Raw genomic sequence first — 12,293 nt, forward strand, 5'->3', positions numbered from 1 at the left:
TCTGTTTTGTGCCAAACCAGTCAATCAGTCTGGCCTTGAGCATGACTGTCCCACTTGTACATTTTCACAGAAAAAATAGCCACCATAACATGCTAAACCTTGTTCCATGTTATTTACATACATGTCATCTGCTGTGTCCTGGTACGTTCATGCCGTCCAAAGGATGACTCTCTGTGATTGTTGTTCACCAGTTGAGTCACGACTTTGCTAACAACATATTGAACCAGCAGCCAAAGAACACGCAGAACTATCAAATCACTATGTATTTGCTCTTCTCAATCTGTCAATTGCTTGGCATCTCCGGAGATGGACCACGTAGAAATCAACCCAAATTAAGCTTCTGCTGAAAACTAGAAAGCCAATGAAAAGATGCAACTGTGGCGCATTTTTAAAAGGAATTTAACTGATGCAGACTTCCCTGCACTCCCAGATCTAAAACTGCTGTAGGGAGAAAACAGCTCTGGTAAAAATATCTTGTGATCATTTTACAGCCTTTACACTGAATAACAATTACTTCAAAGTTGGAGGAAATTTTGAACTTTCATAGATATTTAATAAAATTCTTTAGCTGTAGAAAGATACCAGATATACCTAATATATTAGGTACATTAGGTCATATACTTAGTATAAATTAGGTATATGACCCAAAAGTGCAAAATTACTAGCCTTGTCGTACACAACTCATATTTAAAAATTTTGGGCTTCTGTGAGACAGATTTAGTTTTGAGTAAACCTAATTAGATTATTTGATTACATTATTATTTACAAGATTATTTGAATTTCTCTGCAGTAAGAAATTGAACATCATAGATTCACAATCATTACCTTTCTGAAACATGATGGGCGACACACATTCATGACAAATTATGGAGATTTATCAATTTATACTGCCCCTATTCACCCAGATCATTTGAATAGAAATGCAGTAAAACAGAGGTGTCAATTATTTTATGAATTTGAGCTTATTCAAATATGTTATGTTTGTTGACAGAAAGCATCAACAATACTTCTTACCAAATGACCCGCATGAAAAAGTCTGGTAACTCTAATGCGAAATCATGACTTTCAATCAGTACAAAATGTTTTCATGAAGAAGGAAAATTAAAAAATTCCTTAAAATTCAACAAAATGTTTATTCCACAAATATGAAAAGCACAAGATTAATACTATAATTCTGGATTTCACGTTCTCTTCTTCCTTTTCAGAGCTTTCCATTCTCCCTCCTGAGTGGCTAAACTGCCAAGGAGCTCCTTGACCTTCCTCTTTCTTTCTGCATCCCTGAAACACAACATATGTAAACGTGTTAAAGGTGTTGCAGTGCTTTGGCTCACATTCATGCACACAAACGACGAGTTTCATCCGTACCTGTTCATGACCTCGTTGAGCTTTTCTCTGGCCAGGAAGCGAGAGTCCTTCCTGATCTCCCTCAGAGCTCCCTTGAACTCCTTTTTATACTTGTGCTTTAGTCGCTCCTTCTCTCTCTCCTCTCTGGTGCTGCCACGCTTCTTTCCATAGTCCAAGCTGTTAAAAAAGATAAATTAAATCAAAAGAAAAGCAGATGAATATATATTTACAATTTTTTAATTGTTAAACAACAGGATCTGGAAGGAAGAAGTCTCTCTTGACGCTTACACTTCCACAATCTTTGGTGTAAACAATTTCAGGGGAATCGGCTTCTTCTTCTCGAAAACTAGTCGAGTGTGAGTCACAGAGGCGCTGCTGATAGCGTCCAAGATCTCGCTGTGAAGCTCCTGCAGCAAAACAACAAACACTATAATTAACTGAAAATACATGTACACAAAAGATAAGGACACAGAGAGAAAAAACTGAAGGGAAACTTTGCTTCATTGAACCAACGTGCTTCTAACCTGTAAAGGACTGGGTAACATTTGTGAGCAAAGATGCTTGGAAAGAAGTGTTCTGATTGGCTGGAAGATGTGCGTGAAGGAGGTGAGATCTTTGTAGAGCAGGCAACATCTCTTCACCAGGTCCAGGCAAGTAGACAAGCAATTCAACCTAACAAAAAAAAAGCTATGCAGTTAGGTATCAGACAAGTATGACCTATCCACCTACATCCTCTCTTTACATATTCAACATCTCCACAGGACGATTACCAAGTGTTTCTTCCTTTTTGCCAAGGGCAAAAAAATAATAATTGCATACACTTCCTGTTTTTATATGTCTATTAATAGGAAGTGCATGTATGTTTTCATCTGACATGAAAATGTTTTATCCACCACTCTTACATCCTTCTGACAAGTCAAACCCAGTACAAAATAACTGTATGTATGGCAAATTTAGAAGTTACTCAATCTTTTGGATTTAACATTTTTAAAAAAAACTTAAAACTTAGATAATTTTGGGAATTGCAACTACCAAGGTTTAAACAAAGACATTGACGGCAGCCTATTAGGTTCTGTACACATGGAGATGAGCGCAGTATATTCTTGTAAACAAGTAAAAGTCTTATTGTGTTCCAAGAGTAGAGTCTTTTGCAGTCCCTATGGGATCTGATCAGAATATATTAAATGAATGTATGTATGTATATATATTTATATATATACATTTCATATGTGCATATAATCATTTAATATAAATGTAGAAAAAAATAAGTAGTTTTCCATAATGAACAGGACAAGCATATTCATGCATTAACTGTATGACTATTTCTGTATAATTTCAATACTGTGTGCGCGTAAGTTGGGGTGTGTGTGCGTGTGTGTGTGCGTGCATCTTCATCATTATTTGTTTAGAGACAATTTAACCTTCATGCAGAGCACACTCACTGACTCGTTATTTAATCACTCCTGCAAAAACGACTACAGTCGCTGTCCTTTGCAAACGCAGCAGCTGGTGAGCATGTGTCTGAATAGCCAAAAGGAATGCAGAAATTAGAAAATAACTGGGCGCTGAGGTGTGAGGACGTGCAGAAATGAATTCACACGGTGTGAAGGAGATCGATGCTTTCTCTGTCTTCGACAGAATATGTGAATCATTTTTACAAGAAAATACTGGAAAAAATGTTTTTTGATTAAATTTACATATTTTGACTTGCACAGAAATGCTTAAAGACAGAACGGTCTTATTTTAAATGATTAAAAGATTTCTTTTTATCTAGCTCACATTTTTCATCCTCATTCGATGTAAACAAATAAACAGTTTCAGAAATATGTTTTTTTTTCTATTATTTCAATGCCTGAATCATTTTGATCATTTTTATAATTTAATGTTTCTGACTAATATTTATTGTTGGGTACAAATAAAAATGCCCACTCTCTCAAAGGGTGCTTGAACGTACTCCACCGAAGCCTGTTTGCAAGCTTTGCTTTGTGCCCACACACCAGCTGCTGTGTGAAAGCACGCCTGTGACTCAGACTTGCACGAGGGGACGCTCTGAGCCACAAAGTGTGTGCTGGTAAACACAGCATGGTGGTGTATCTTAGGCTTTCACATCCACACTGTGTCAATGAAAGTCGCTATCTGGATCAATACAGAGAAACGCGCAGACTCAATCAACAGCTGGTTGAAGGAAGGTGGGTGAATGTTTGTCCTGACAGAAAAAGAACAAATATGTATTTTGGACTATAATTACAGTCTTGTTTCAGTCTCAGTTTTTATCTCCCATTACATCATTTCATTTTTGTTCTCCTGATGGTGTGAAACTCTGACACAGATATGTCTGACTGCTCTGTTTAGACTTTTTCATTATTTGCATACTTTAATCAATAACTTGCACAGATTACAAAATGACCAATGGTAACCCTGACCTGTTACCAGTGGTGTTCCACACAGGCCTGTCCTCGGCTCCCTTTTTCCCCCGTATGTAATCTCGTCTCCGTGGTTCTGATTTGACCTTGCCTCTCTCTGCTTTATTTGATTGTTCAGAGAAAACAGACTGTTTTTAAAAATGACCCCAAATCTTGATTGCAGTTAATAGATCATTGGCTCATTCATCACATCATAACAGTAATGTACATGTAACTATTAACACATTTTCTTTTGCAATATTCTGACTCATTCTGCTTGCCTATATTTAAGCCCCATCATCTGTCTTCATCAATATCTCCCTCCAAACAGAGCAACAACTCTAAAAGCTCTTAGATTGCTCATTTTGGTTCTTGCAGCTCCATTCACTAAGATTAACATTAGGTCTGTAGCCTGCAGAGGCACCAAAACCTGCCTGAACCTTCTTTGATCAAAATACAAACAGAATATTTGGTGATAGAAACAGATTTCTCAAAATGCCCACCATCTATAAGGACACATCATGCATGTCCTGACTGACTTTGTTGCTATTAAACTAAAATGTAAACTAAATCTTCTAATGAATCAGAAAAAAGGGAAAGCAGTGTCAAAATAGCAGTGCTAGCTGCAATCTAGCTAGCACTGCTTTAGCCATGCTCTGGATCTACGTACTTTTAAATATGATGTCATTATTGTGGTTGTTACTGCCACCTAGTGTCTTGACATAGCTGTTACAGCCCCTGTACATTTTTCTTCCAAAGACGGGGAGAAAAACAGCAATCATTTGAATGACCATTTTTAGCTGAAATCTTTTATAAGCTTGCTCCTTCACACTTATCTGAAGTCCTCAAACATAGCACTTCATTCTGAACTTTCCTTTTATTTTTCCTCTTGATCACACCATGTGAAATCTTTCAAACACTTTGCTCCCTGGCTCTGTAATTCAATCCCTCTTTCTATTTGAACCATAGTTTCTTTCCCTTCATTAGAAACTCACCTTTTTGATTGGCTTATTCCCAATCCTTACATTCACCAAATGTGCTAAACCTAATTTTATTGTATGCATTTTATCTATAAATGTGTATTTGTTGAATTTGTTTGTTCTGAATGAATGTTTTCTTAAAGGCAACTCTGTCCTCGATACAACCTATATCTGAACATCAACTCTTTTTTTTTTTACATACTTATCCTTTTCTGAATATTTAAATTCTTACCAACATTTTTCTGGTTGTGTTATTGCTAACAGAAGTCATAAAATGTTCAAAGTGATTGCATCGGGCAAAAAAAGTCAAATAGGTGGCAGTAGCTAAGCATAAATACCAAGGAAATGCGACCTTTCGTTAACGTCAGCTACCATCTTTCTTTAGAATTTAATTTGATTTATTAAAGGAGATGTCAAATTATTAGATATAAGCTGTCAACCTTAAAACAACAATAGAGCACATAACACCAGTTTTAAAGTCCCTCCACTGGCTCCCTGTAGCTCAAAGAATAGACTTTAAAATACTGCTGTTAGTTTATAAATCACTGAACGGCTTAGCACCACAATACATTAAAGATCTGCTTTTATTGTATCAACCTTCCAGACTTCTCAGGTCTTCTGGTTCTGGTCTGCTCTGCATCCCCAGAACCAGAACCAAACGAGGAGAAGCAGCTTTCAGCATCTATGCACCACGAATTTGGAACAAACTTCCAGAAAACTGTAAAACAGCTGAAACACTGAGTGCCTTTAAATCTCAACTGAAAACCCACCTGTTTAGAATTGTATTTGAAATGTAATCATTACAAATTTATTGATGTAACTTGACTTAATGATTGATTCTATATTGCATTGTGATTTTGTGTTTGTAATGATGTAAAGCACTTTGAAATGTCTTGCTGCTGAAATGTGCTACACAAATAAAATTTGATTGATTGATTGATTGATTGATTGATTGATTGATTGATTGATTGATTGATTGATTGATTGATTGATTGATTGATTGATTGATTGATTGATTGATTGACACACAAAGTGCTTTAAGTCTTACCTGTAGTGATCTTTGTTCAGATCATTTTCGAGTTCCAGCTGCTGGGTAGCGGACAGCGGGAGGTTTTTCTTGCTCCAGCTGCTGCAGGACTCTGAGTTAGATAACACAAGCAGATCACTGTACTTCCCTGACAGCCTGAAGGGGGGCACCACCATGCAACCTGAAACAAATAGGCAAAATAGGTCAGATCTGCTACACCTCAAAACAAAATTTGCAAGGTGAACCAACAGAAGCTTTAATAATGTGAACATACCTGTAGAGGCCTTGTCCTGCACAACCAGATGTAAAGTTCCACTCAGGAAGTTGATGAGCTCCGGCAGGAAGCGCTTAGAAAATGAGACGTACTCCACAGCTAGACAGCACAGCACTAAACCTGATGTTAGGTCTTGTAATGATCTCACCGGACACTTAAAAGCACAAAATACACACAGACGGAATATTTTATTTAAATATTTGTTGCAGACAATAAGAATTTTGGTGGGAGTTTGAATAGATCCAGTAGAACTATTAGTTTAGAAAATGTAAAATATGTTTCAGCTCTATACATGGAGAATTTCTTCTGGTCTAAAAAAATACGAAGCTGAAGTTTTACTTGCAATTTTACATATGATAACAAACAAAAAACAAACAAAAAATGAAAAAAATCCAGACAATAATCAAGATGCAATTGTCTTACCTTAGTAAGGGTCTGGCTGATAAAAAGCAGGGCAGGAGTTGTGACAGGATGCCTGAAGTCTGAGGTTGGGAACAGCAATGCTGTCACTTTGAGGTAAACAAGCTAAAAATACAAAACACAAACGAGCTTTGACATAGTCTGGTAGAAGCACTGGAGATCAGTTTATTACTATTGCTTTGTAACTCTGGTTTTGCATAACTTTTAAAGAAGGTTTGGATTCAAAGTTTTGTTAAAAAAATAACTTTTCTTGCAGCCGTAAGAACATACACACCACCAGGAGACTCTGAACCAAAGAAATAAATTCTGTTTCATCTTTTTAGTTTCTGAAACATTCATACTGATACTCAAGTTTTTATTTTCACCCATTAAATGTGGCTTTTAGAAAACTAAAACCATTATATTTAAACCTTTAAAATACTACAAACATGTTTAACAGCCAGCAAAATCCACTTAGTCACAGTTTACATTTAAACCACCTGTATGGAAGTGATCTTAGGAAAAAGGCATCTTTCCTCCAACCATCACAGACATAAACACATGGAGTTTGATAGTCTCTAATGAGATTTCAAAAGTTGTTTGCTTCTGTCTGCTGAAAAGGAGCTTTTCAGCAACAAACAATTCACCTGGTTTCTATAAAATACAAAGTATAAATATGTAGAAAAGCAGCTCATGTTTTAACTCCAGTATAGTGGAGGATCTGTGATGCTATGGGCCTTTGTTTCCCCATAGCATGGTAACTTATGGCACCATAAACACTGCAATACAGTCCATTGAAAAGAAGTTAGCATTGGGTTTTTCAAGACAATTACGATCTAAAACATGTAGCCAAGTAAAGCAGCTTTTGTGGCTGTTATGACCCATAGACCAAAATCTTGTAAAAACCTGTCAGAAACTGAAGAAAAAGCTTAAGGAAGGAAGTCAATTTTCTAGTTAATAATTCATACCATGTCTAATGTGGGAAAAGCAGCATGACCTTTGACCTCAACTGCCTCCTCCATGCTGTGAGCAGCATCTCCAAGGATGCTCTGCATGGACTTGCCGGCTGCTTCAGGAAACATCTGACACAAAGCGTACAGCTCCCTTCAGAAAATAAAGAAGAAAATGTGAACAAATCAATTTTTTCTACATTTTAAGCCTAAGATGTAAAGTAAGGAAAGAAAGTCACTTTCTGAACTCACGGAATGAGTTTATCTATGGTGCAGAGCTCTGGTGGACTCCTTGTAGCCAACTCTCCCATGTACTCCATTAAAAAGCCCACAAGTTTCTGAGAAAAACGAAAACAAACAACTTAAGTTCACGCAAACTTCACTAAGATAAATTGTACGTTTCGATTGCATACCTGCAGCTTGGGCTTATTGCCTGCAGCCAAACTGGGATGGTTGCACTTCTGAGTCCTGGCCATGATGAGGCGCTGGTTGTCGGGTGTGTGACCGTGAAGCAAATCTTTCAAGTCTTCGTAGCTTTCAGGAGCTAAAAGAAGAAAGAGATTTTTAAACTCTTTTGGAGAAGAAGAAATCTTGATGAAGGCCTCGACTTGCCCATGTACATTTGTAATTGAAAATGATCTCTAGTAGAGTGAGAGCAGTCACCGGTGAATGTGTACGGGAGCTCTGCTTTGGCTGCCTCCTGCTGGGCCTTCAGCTCCTCTCTGCTCAGAGTCTGCTGCTGCCTGGAACTGCTCGCTTCCTCTTCCTCATCGTTCTCCTCGTTCTCACTTTCCTGTTCAGACTCAAGGTCAGAGTGACCGTCTTCATCCTCTCCGCTGCCCTCCTCTTCTTCTTCTTCCACATCATCATCATCCTCTTCATTTTCGCCCTCTGCCTCTGAACCCTCTTCCTCTCCAGTCTCTCCCTCCTCTTCCTTGTCATCTTCAGTCTCTTCCTCAATGTTCCATTTTCCATCCTTTTCAGACAGAAAATAACATTTATTTACAAATAATTAAAAAAAAATCTTTTAAAGCCCATCCCTTTGTTTTGAACTGAGATACCTGATAAGCGAGAGTTTTCTTGTCGTTCTTGTCCAAGACAAAGCCGTCGTTCAGGTCGTCAGCAGACATGTGGACTTGACTCTGCACACTGGCCCCGTCTTCATCTCCCATCATCCTCCTCAGACGGTCAGCCTGAAGAAACATAAAGCAGATCGAACCCGTCGCATAAAAAGGTGCAAAAATAAAAGCAGTAATGACAGCTAGAGCTATTGCTGCAGTCACCTCCAGTTTCTGCAGTTTCTCCTTCTCCTCCTTGGCCAGCTCCTCTGGGGTCTTCATCTTCTCTGAGGGTTGGGCCTTCATCTCGAAGCCGAGCTCTCGGACCATCATGTCGTACTCCTCCGGCTGGTAAACCCGATCAAGAAGCAGAAATCAGAGGAGGACTAGGTGTGAAACAGAAAACTTTCAGGTTTTTTTTTTTTAAACCATACCTTTGCTTTCTCCTCCGGTTTGTCGACGTGTTCGGCTTTGGGAGTTTTCTTCACCATCAAAGCCTGAATGCTTTTCCAGTCCTGATCCAGCTTCTCCGTCAGCTCCTGGGCCTCCTCCTTCTGCACCTGACGCTCCCTCTGTGAACAGATGTCTGCATCATTTTCTAGGCCTTTCCAATCTCACATTTCAGCAATGTTTGAAACATACATTTAAAAGGGATACAAGGTTAAGTAAATGAAAGAAAGGAAGGCATGGGCAAATAACTTTTAACCTCTGTGAAGGAATGCTGTGTAGAACATAAACACCAGGAAAAAAAAATCACTGCAATCATTAGTTGGAAAAAACATAATTGTTATTTTGCCTAACAATTAATCATGTGCCGTTCTATCAGCATGACTGTGGAGTTGGCTCACCTTCTCCTGTTTGGACTTCTGGATGAGCTCCTCAATCAGTTCCTGTCTGGATTTGGCCTTCTGACCCCCCTGTTCATCCTCCTGCTCCCCCCCAGATGTTTTCTTCCTCAGCAGACCCCCTCCGCCTCCAAAATGGGAGGCGGTCAGCTCAGCTGCGTGTTAAAATAAAACACCTTTAGTAACAAATCGACATAACTCACACGCAATAATTAGATGATGGGAATTTTCAAATGAGGCCAATTTACATCAGTAAATAGAAAACAAACAAGAGAAAAAAAAGACCTGCATGCTTATAAAGTTTCCATTATGCAAAGCAGTTTGAATTGATTTGTTGCTGAACATGTGGCATCCAAACAAACTTTCCTTTTCTGAATAATCCATGAGCTACATAACATTTTTCTAAATGTGTCTGTGGTTCGGACTCACCTGATAAAAGGCCTTTCTCCTCTGATTCATCATCACTACCAACAGTGTCATTAAATTTCTCAATTTCAGCCAATGACTGGCCGTAATGAGTCAGTTCTTCCTCCTCATTCAGGTTGTAGACGTCTCTCTTTCCATGGGAACGCTAAAACCCAAACACCAAAGTAAAGATCCATTTGTATGTCAAGAGTAGGTGACAGTAGCATTGGAGAAAGTTCAGGTTGTTGTGGCTGTATACGGTTCTATCAAGCACTACTACTTATTCAATGAAAACATTGTTAAATATGTCTTATTCCTTAAATCATCAATCATCCAGACAGCAAAGACCAGACAAAATGAAAAGATTTAATGCCAAAATACAATAAGCATTTATGCAGTAAAGAGATAATTTTCCAAATAAAAATGTTCTTACTTTCTGTGCTAAGTCAATAAAAAGGAATCAAATCCAACCTGTCACCAAGAAGTCACCAACCTGTCTTTCAATGGCAAACCGTTGAAGGATTTTGTCTTCTGGAGTCATCTTGGCATCATATTCTCCAAGGCGTCGGTCAATGAATTTGTTAGACTTGTTTTTCTGTTTGTATTCCTTCAGGAGCGTTTCTTTTCGCTGTAGATTAAAAGAAAAGTTAAAAAAATGAAATAATATCCTTATTGTTGAAAATTTCAATCTACTATCTACTTAAAATTGGTTTGTTATTCCATTTGCTTCAAAAATCCTCTCTCAACATGGCACAGTGTTAAATTGATGGTGTGTATGTAAATCCACACCCCTCTTTGTAAATTTTTTATTTCTTTAAAAAAACAGAAAATTATAAAACCATTAGCATTCTAAAAATATGTTTTGGTTTTCTCTAAATGTTGCATCATGTATAAAACTGATTTTTTTAAAAACCTTGTACTTTCCAGAATTAATGGATAATCTGTCAAGTTTGTTAAGACAAGTGAGAGACTAAGCAGCAACAAACAGATGATGGTAAATGTTGTAAATAAAAGGTTTGTGGCATAAATTTATTCTTTTCAAATATGTTTCTAGCAAAAATATACAACTATATATTTTGTATAAAAGCATGTTAACAAAATTCCGCTTATCAAAATAAAGAAATCATTTTATTTAAATTATTACACAACATAAAAGAGCAAATCATAAATGAAATATAAATCAGGCTGTAAAAATTAAACAAGTCAGATAGTTGAGCTGTTTCTCACCTTATTGATAGCTTTGGAGCGGGATACTCCTGGCAGACCCACATCATGTTTGCTTTTCCTCCCCAGAACATCAAACTTCTTTCTGTTAATTTTCACCTCAAAAGGGTTGTTTTTTATCTCACTGGCTGCTTTGGCTTTACGGACCTTGTCGGCAAGGTTCTTCTTTTTAGGAGCCTTCCCCATCTGTCGTGGTGAACAAACAGATAATCACGCATCAGTCATTGACTTTTCATATAACAGAGTTCATAAACTTTTTCATCAGTGAACTCTGCAATTTCCTATATTTTCTAAGTTCTATGTCTTTTCTTTTTTGCCCGGTTTTCAAATATAAGTACAGCAGTTAAAGGCAGATATTCTTACAATAATCAGACTAATCCTGGATTCTGCAGAAAAGAACACAAAGTGTGAAGGAAATAAAAAGGATGGACGGATAAAACTTTAACAGAATGCGACAGATATACAGGAAAAACTAATATTTTTACATATTTTGACATACTTATCCGGATCTGGGAAACTTACATCATATAAGCCTTTTCTGACCTGACCAGCAAAAATGAACTCTGTATTTGTGCTTCCTTTCACAGTTAATGTGTTAGTTTTAAAATAAACCTTAAGTGAAAAGACCTTTACCTTTCTTTTCTTCGTTCCCTTTATATAAAGTTAACAACACAATTATCAACTTCAGTCCATAATGTCAATGTGGCAGGTTATTGACGAGATTAAACATTAAATGACTTGATTTGTTAAACTAAAATACCCCTTAGGGGAAACTAATGATGTGTATAAAGAAGTTAATAAACAAGAGAGAAAACAAGTGTTATTTTCAGCTACGGACTTCAAAAACTTGTAAACAAACAAAATCTCAGACAGACAGACATGTTTACCTTAAGGTCACAGCGAGGAGTCGAGTTATTAAACTCAAGTGGATAAAGAAATCAAACAATGACTGCGGACAATTTCATATATAATTGTTTGTATCCACGTTTCTTCACCAGGTTTCCATTTTCCAGCGTGCAAAGGGGTCACAATGCCGAAAGTACTTCCTGTGGCATGTTTCCAACAGCGCCCCTAGCGTCAAAAACATGTCTCTGCGTCTGCCTTACTTTTTACAACAGTAAAACTTTATAATGGACATCGACATTTTCACACTCTGGTAAACATTTGGAGGCTTCCTTTTTTTCTTATCCTGAAAGGAAATAATTCACTTTTTAGGTTTATTTAGAGCACTTGCCAAGTGTATTGCTGTACTAATAAGGCAACTAAATTTATATTGTTTACATTTTTAGTTGTTTAAATATACATACTAATCTTTACTATGTTGTATTTTCTTTTGGGACTAAAAAAAACCAAATAAATTAAGCAAATACTTTGCTGAAAGTTGC

The 12,293-nt window shown here is 37.3% G+C and overlaps 1 protein-coding gene across 1 annotated transcript; it reads right to left on the minus strand.

Annotated features, from left to right (window-relative positions):
* Positions 1–1,113: 1,113 nt before the first annotated feature.
* On the minus strand, positions 1,114–11,941 carry nop14 (NOP14 nucleolar protein). Its single transcript, XM_005812668.3, has 19 exons — positions 11,796–11,941; positions 10,912–11,094; positions 10,178–10,312; positions 9,709–9,850; positions 9,283–9,434; positions 8,869–9,006; positions 8,660–8,782; positions 8,438–8,569; positions 8,040–8,352; positions 7,790–7,920; positions 7,629–7,714; positions 7,395–7,530; positions 6,451–6,552; positions 6,028–6,181; positions 5,775–5,934; positions 1,869–2,016; positions 1,633–1,751; positions 1,366–1,521; positions 1,114–1,278 (listed from the first exon to the last, which is right to left on the minus strand). Exons 2-19 carry the CDS (start codon positions 11,092–11,094, stop codon positions 1,182–1,184), a joined length of 2,607 nt encoding a protein of 868 aa, XP_005812725.1. The 5' UTR covers positions 11,796–11,941; the 3' UTR covers positions 1,114–1,181.
* Positions 11,942–12,293: the final 352 nt, after the last annotated feature.

The sequence above is a fragment of the Xiphophorus maculatus genome, chromosome 8 (assembly GCF_002775205.1).
Source record: "Xiphophorus maculatus strain JP 163 A chromosome 8, X_maculatus-5.0-male, whole genome shotgun sequence".
NCBI classification, from domain to species: Eukaryota; Metazoa; Chordata; class Actinopteri; order Cyprinodontiformes; family Poeciliidae; genus Xiphophorus; species Xiphophorus maculatus.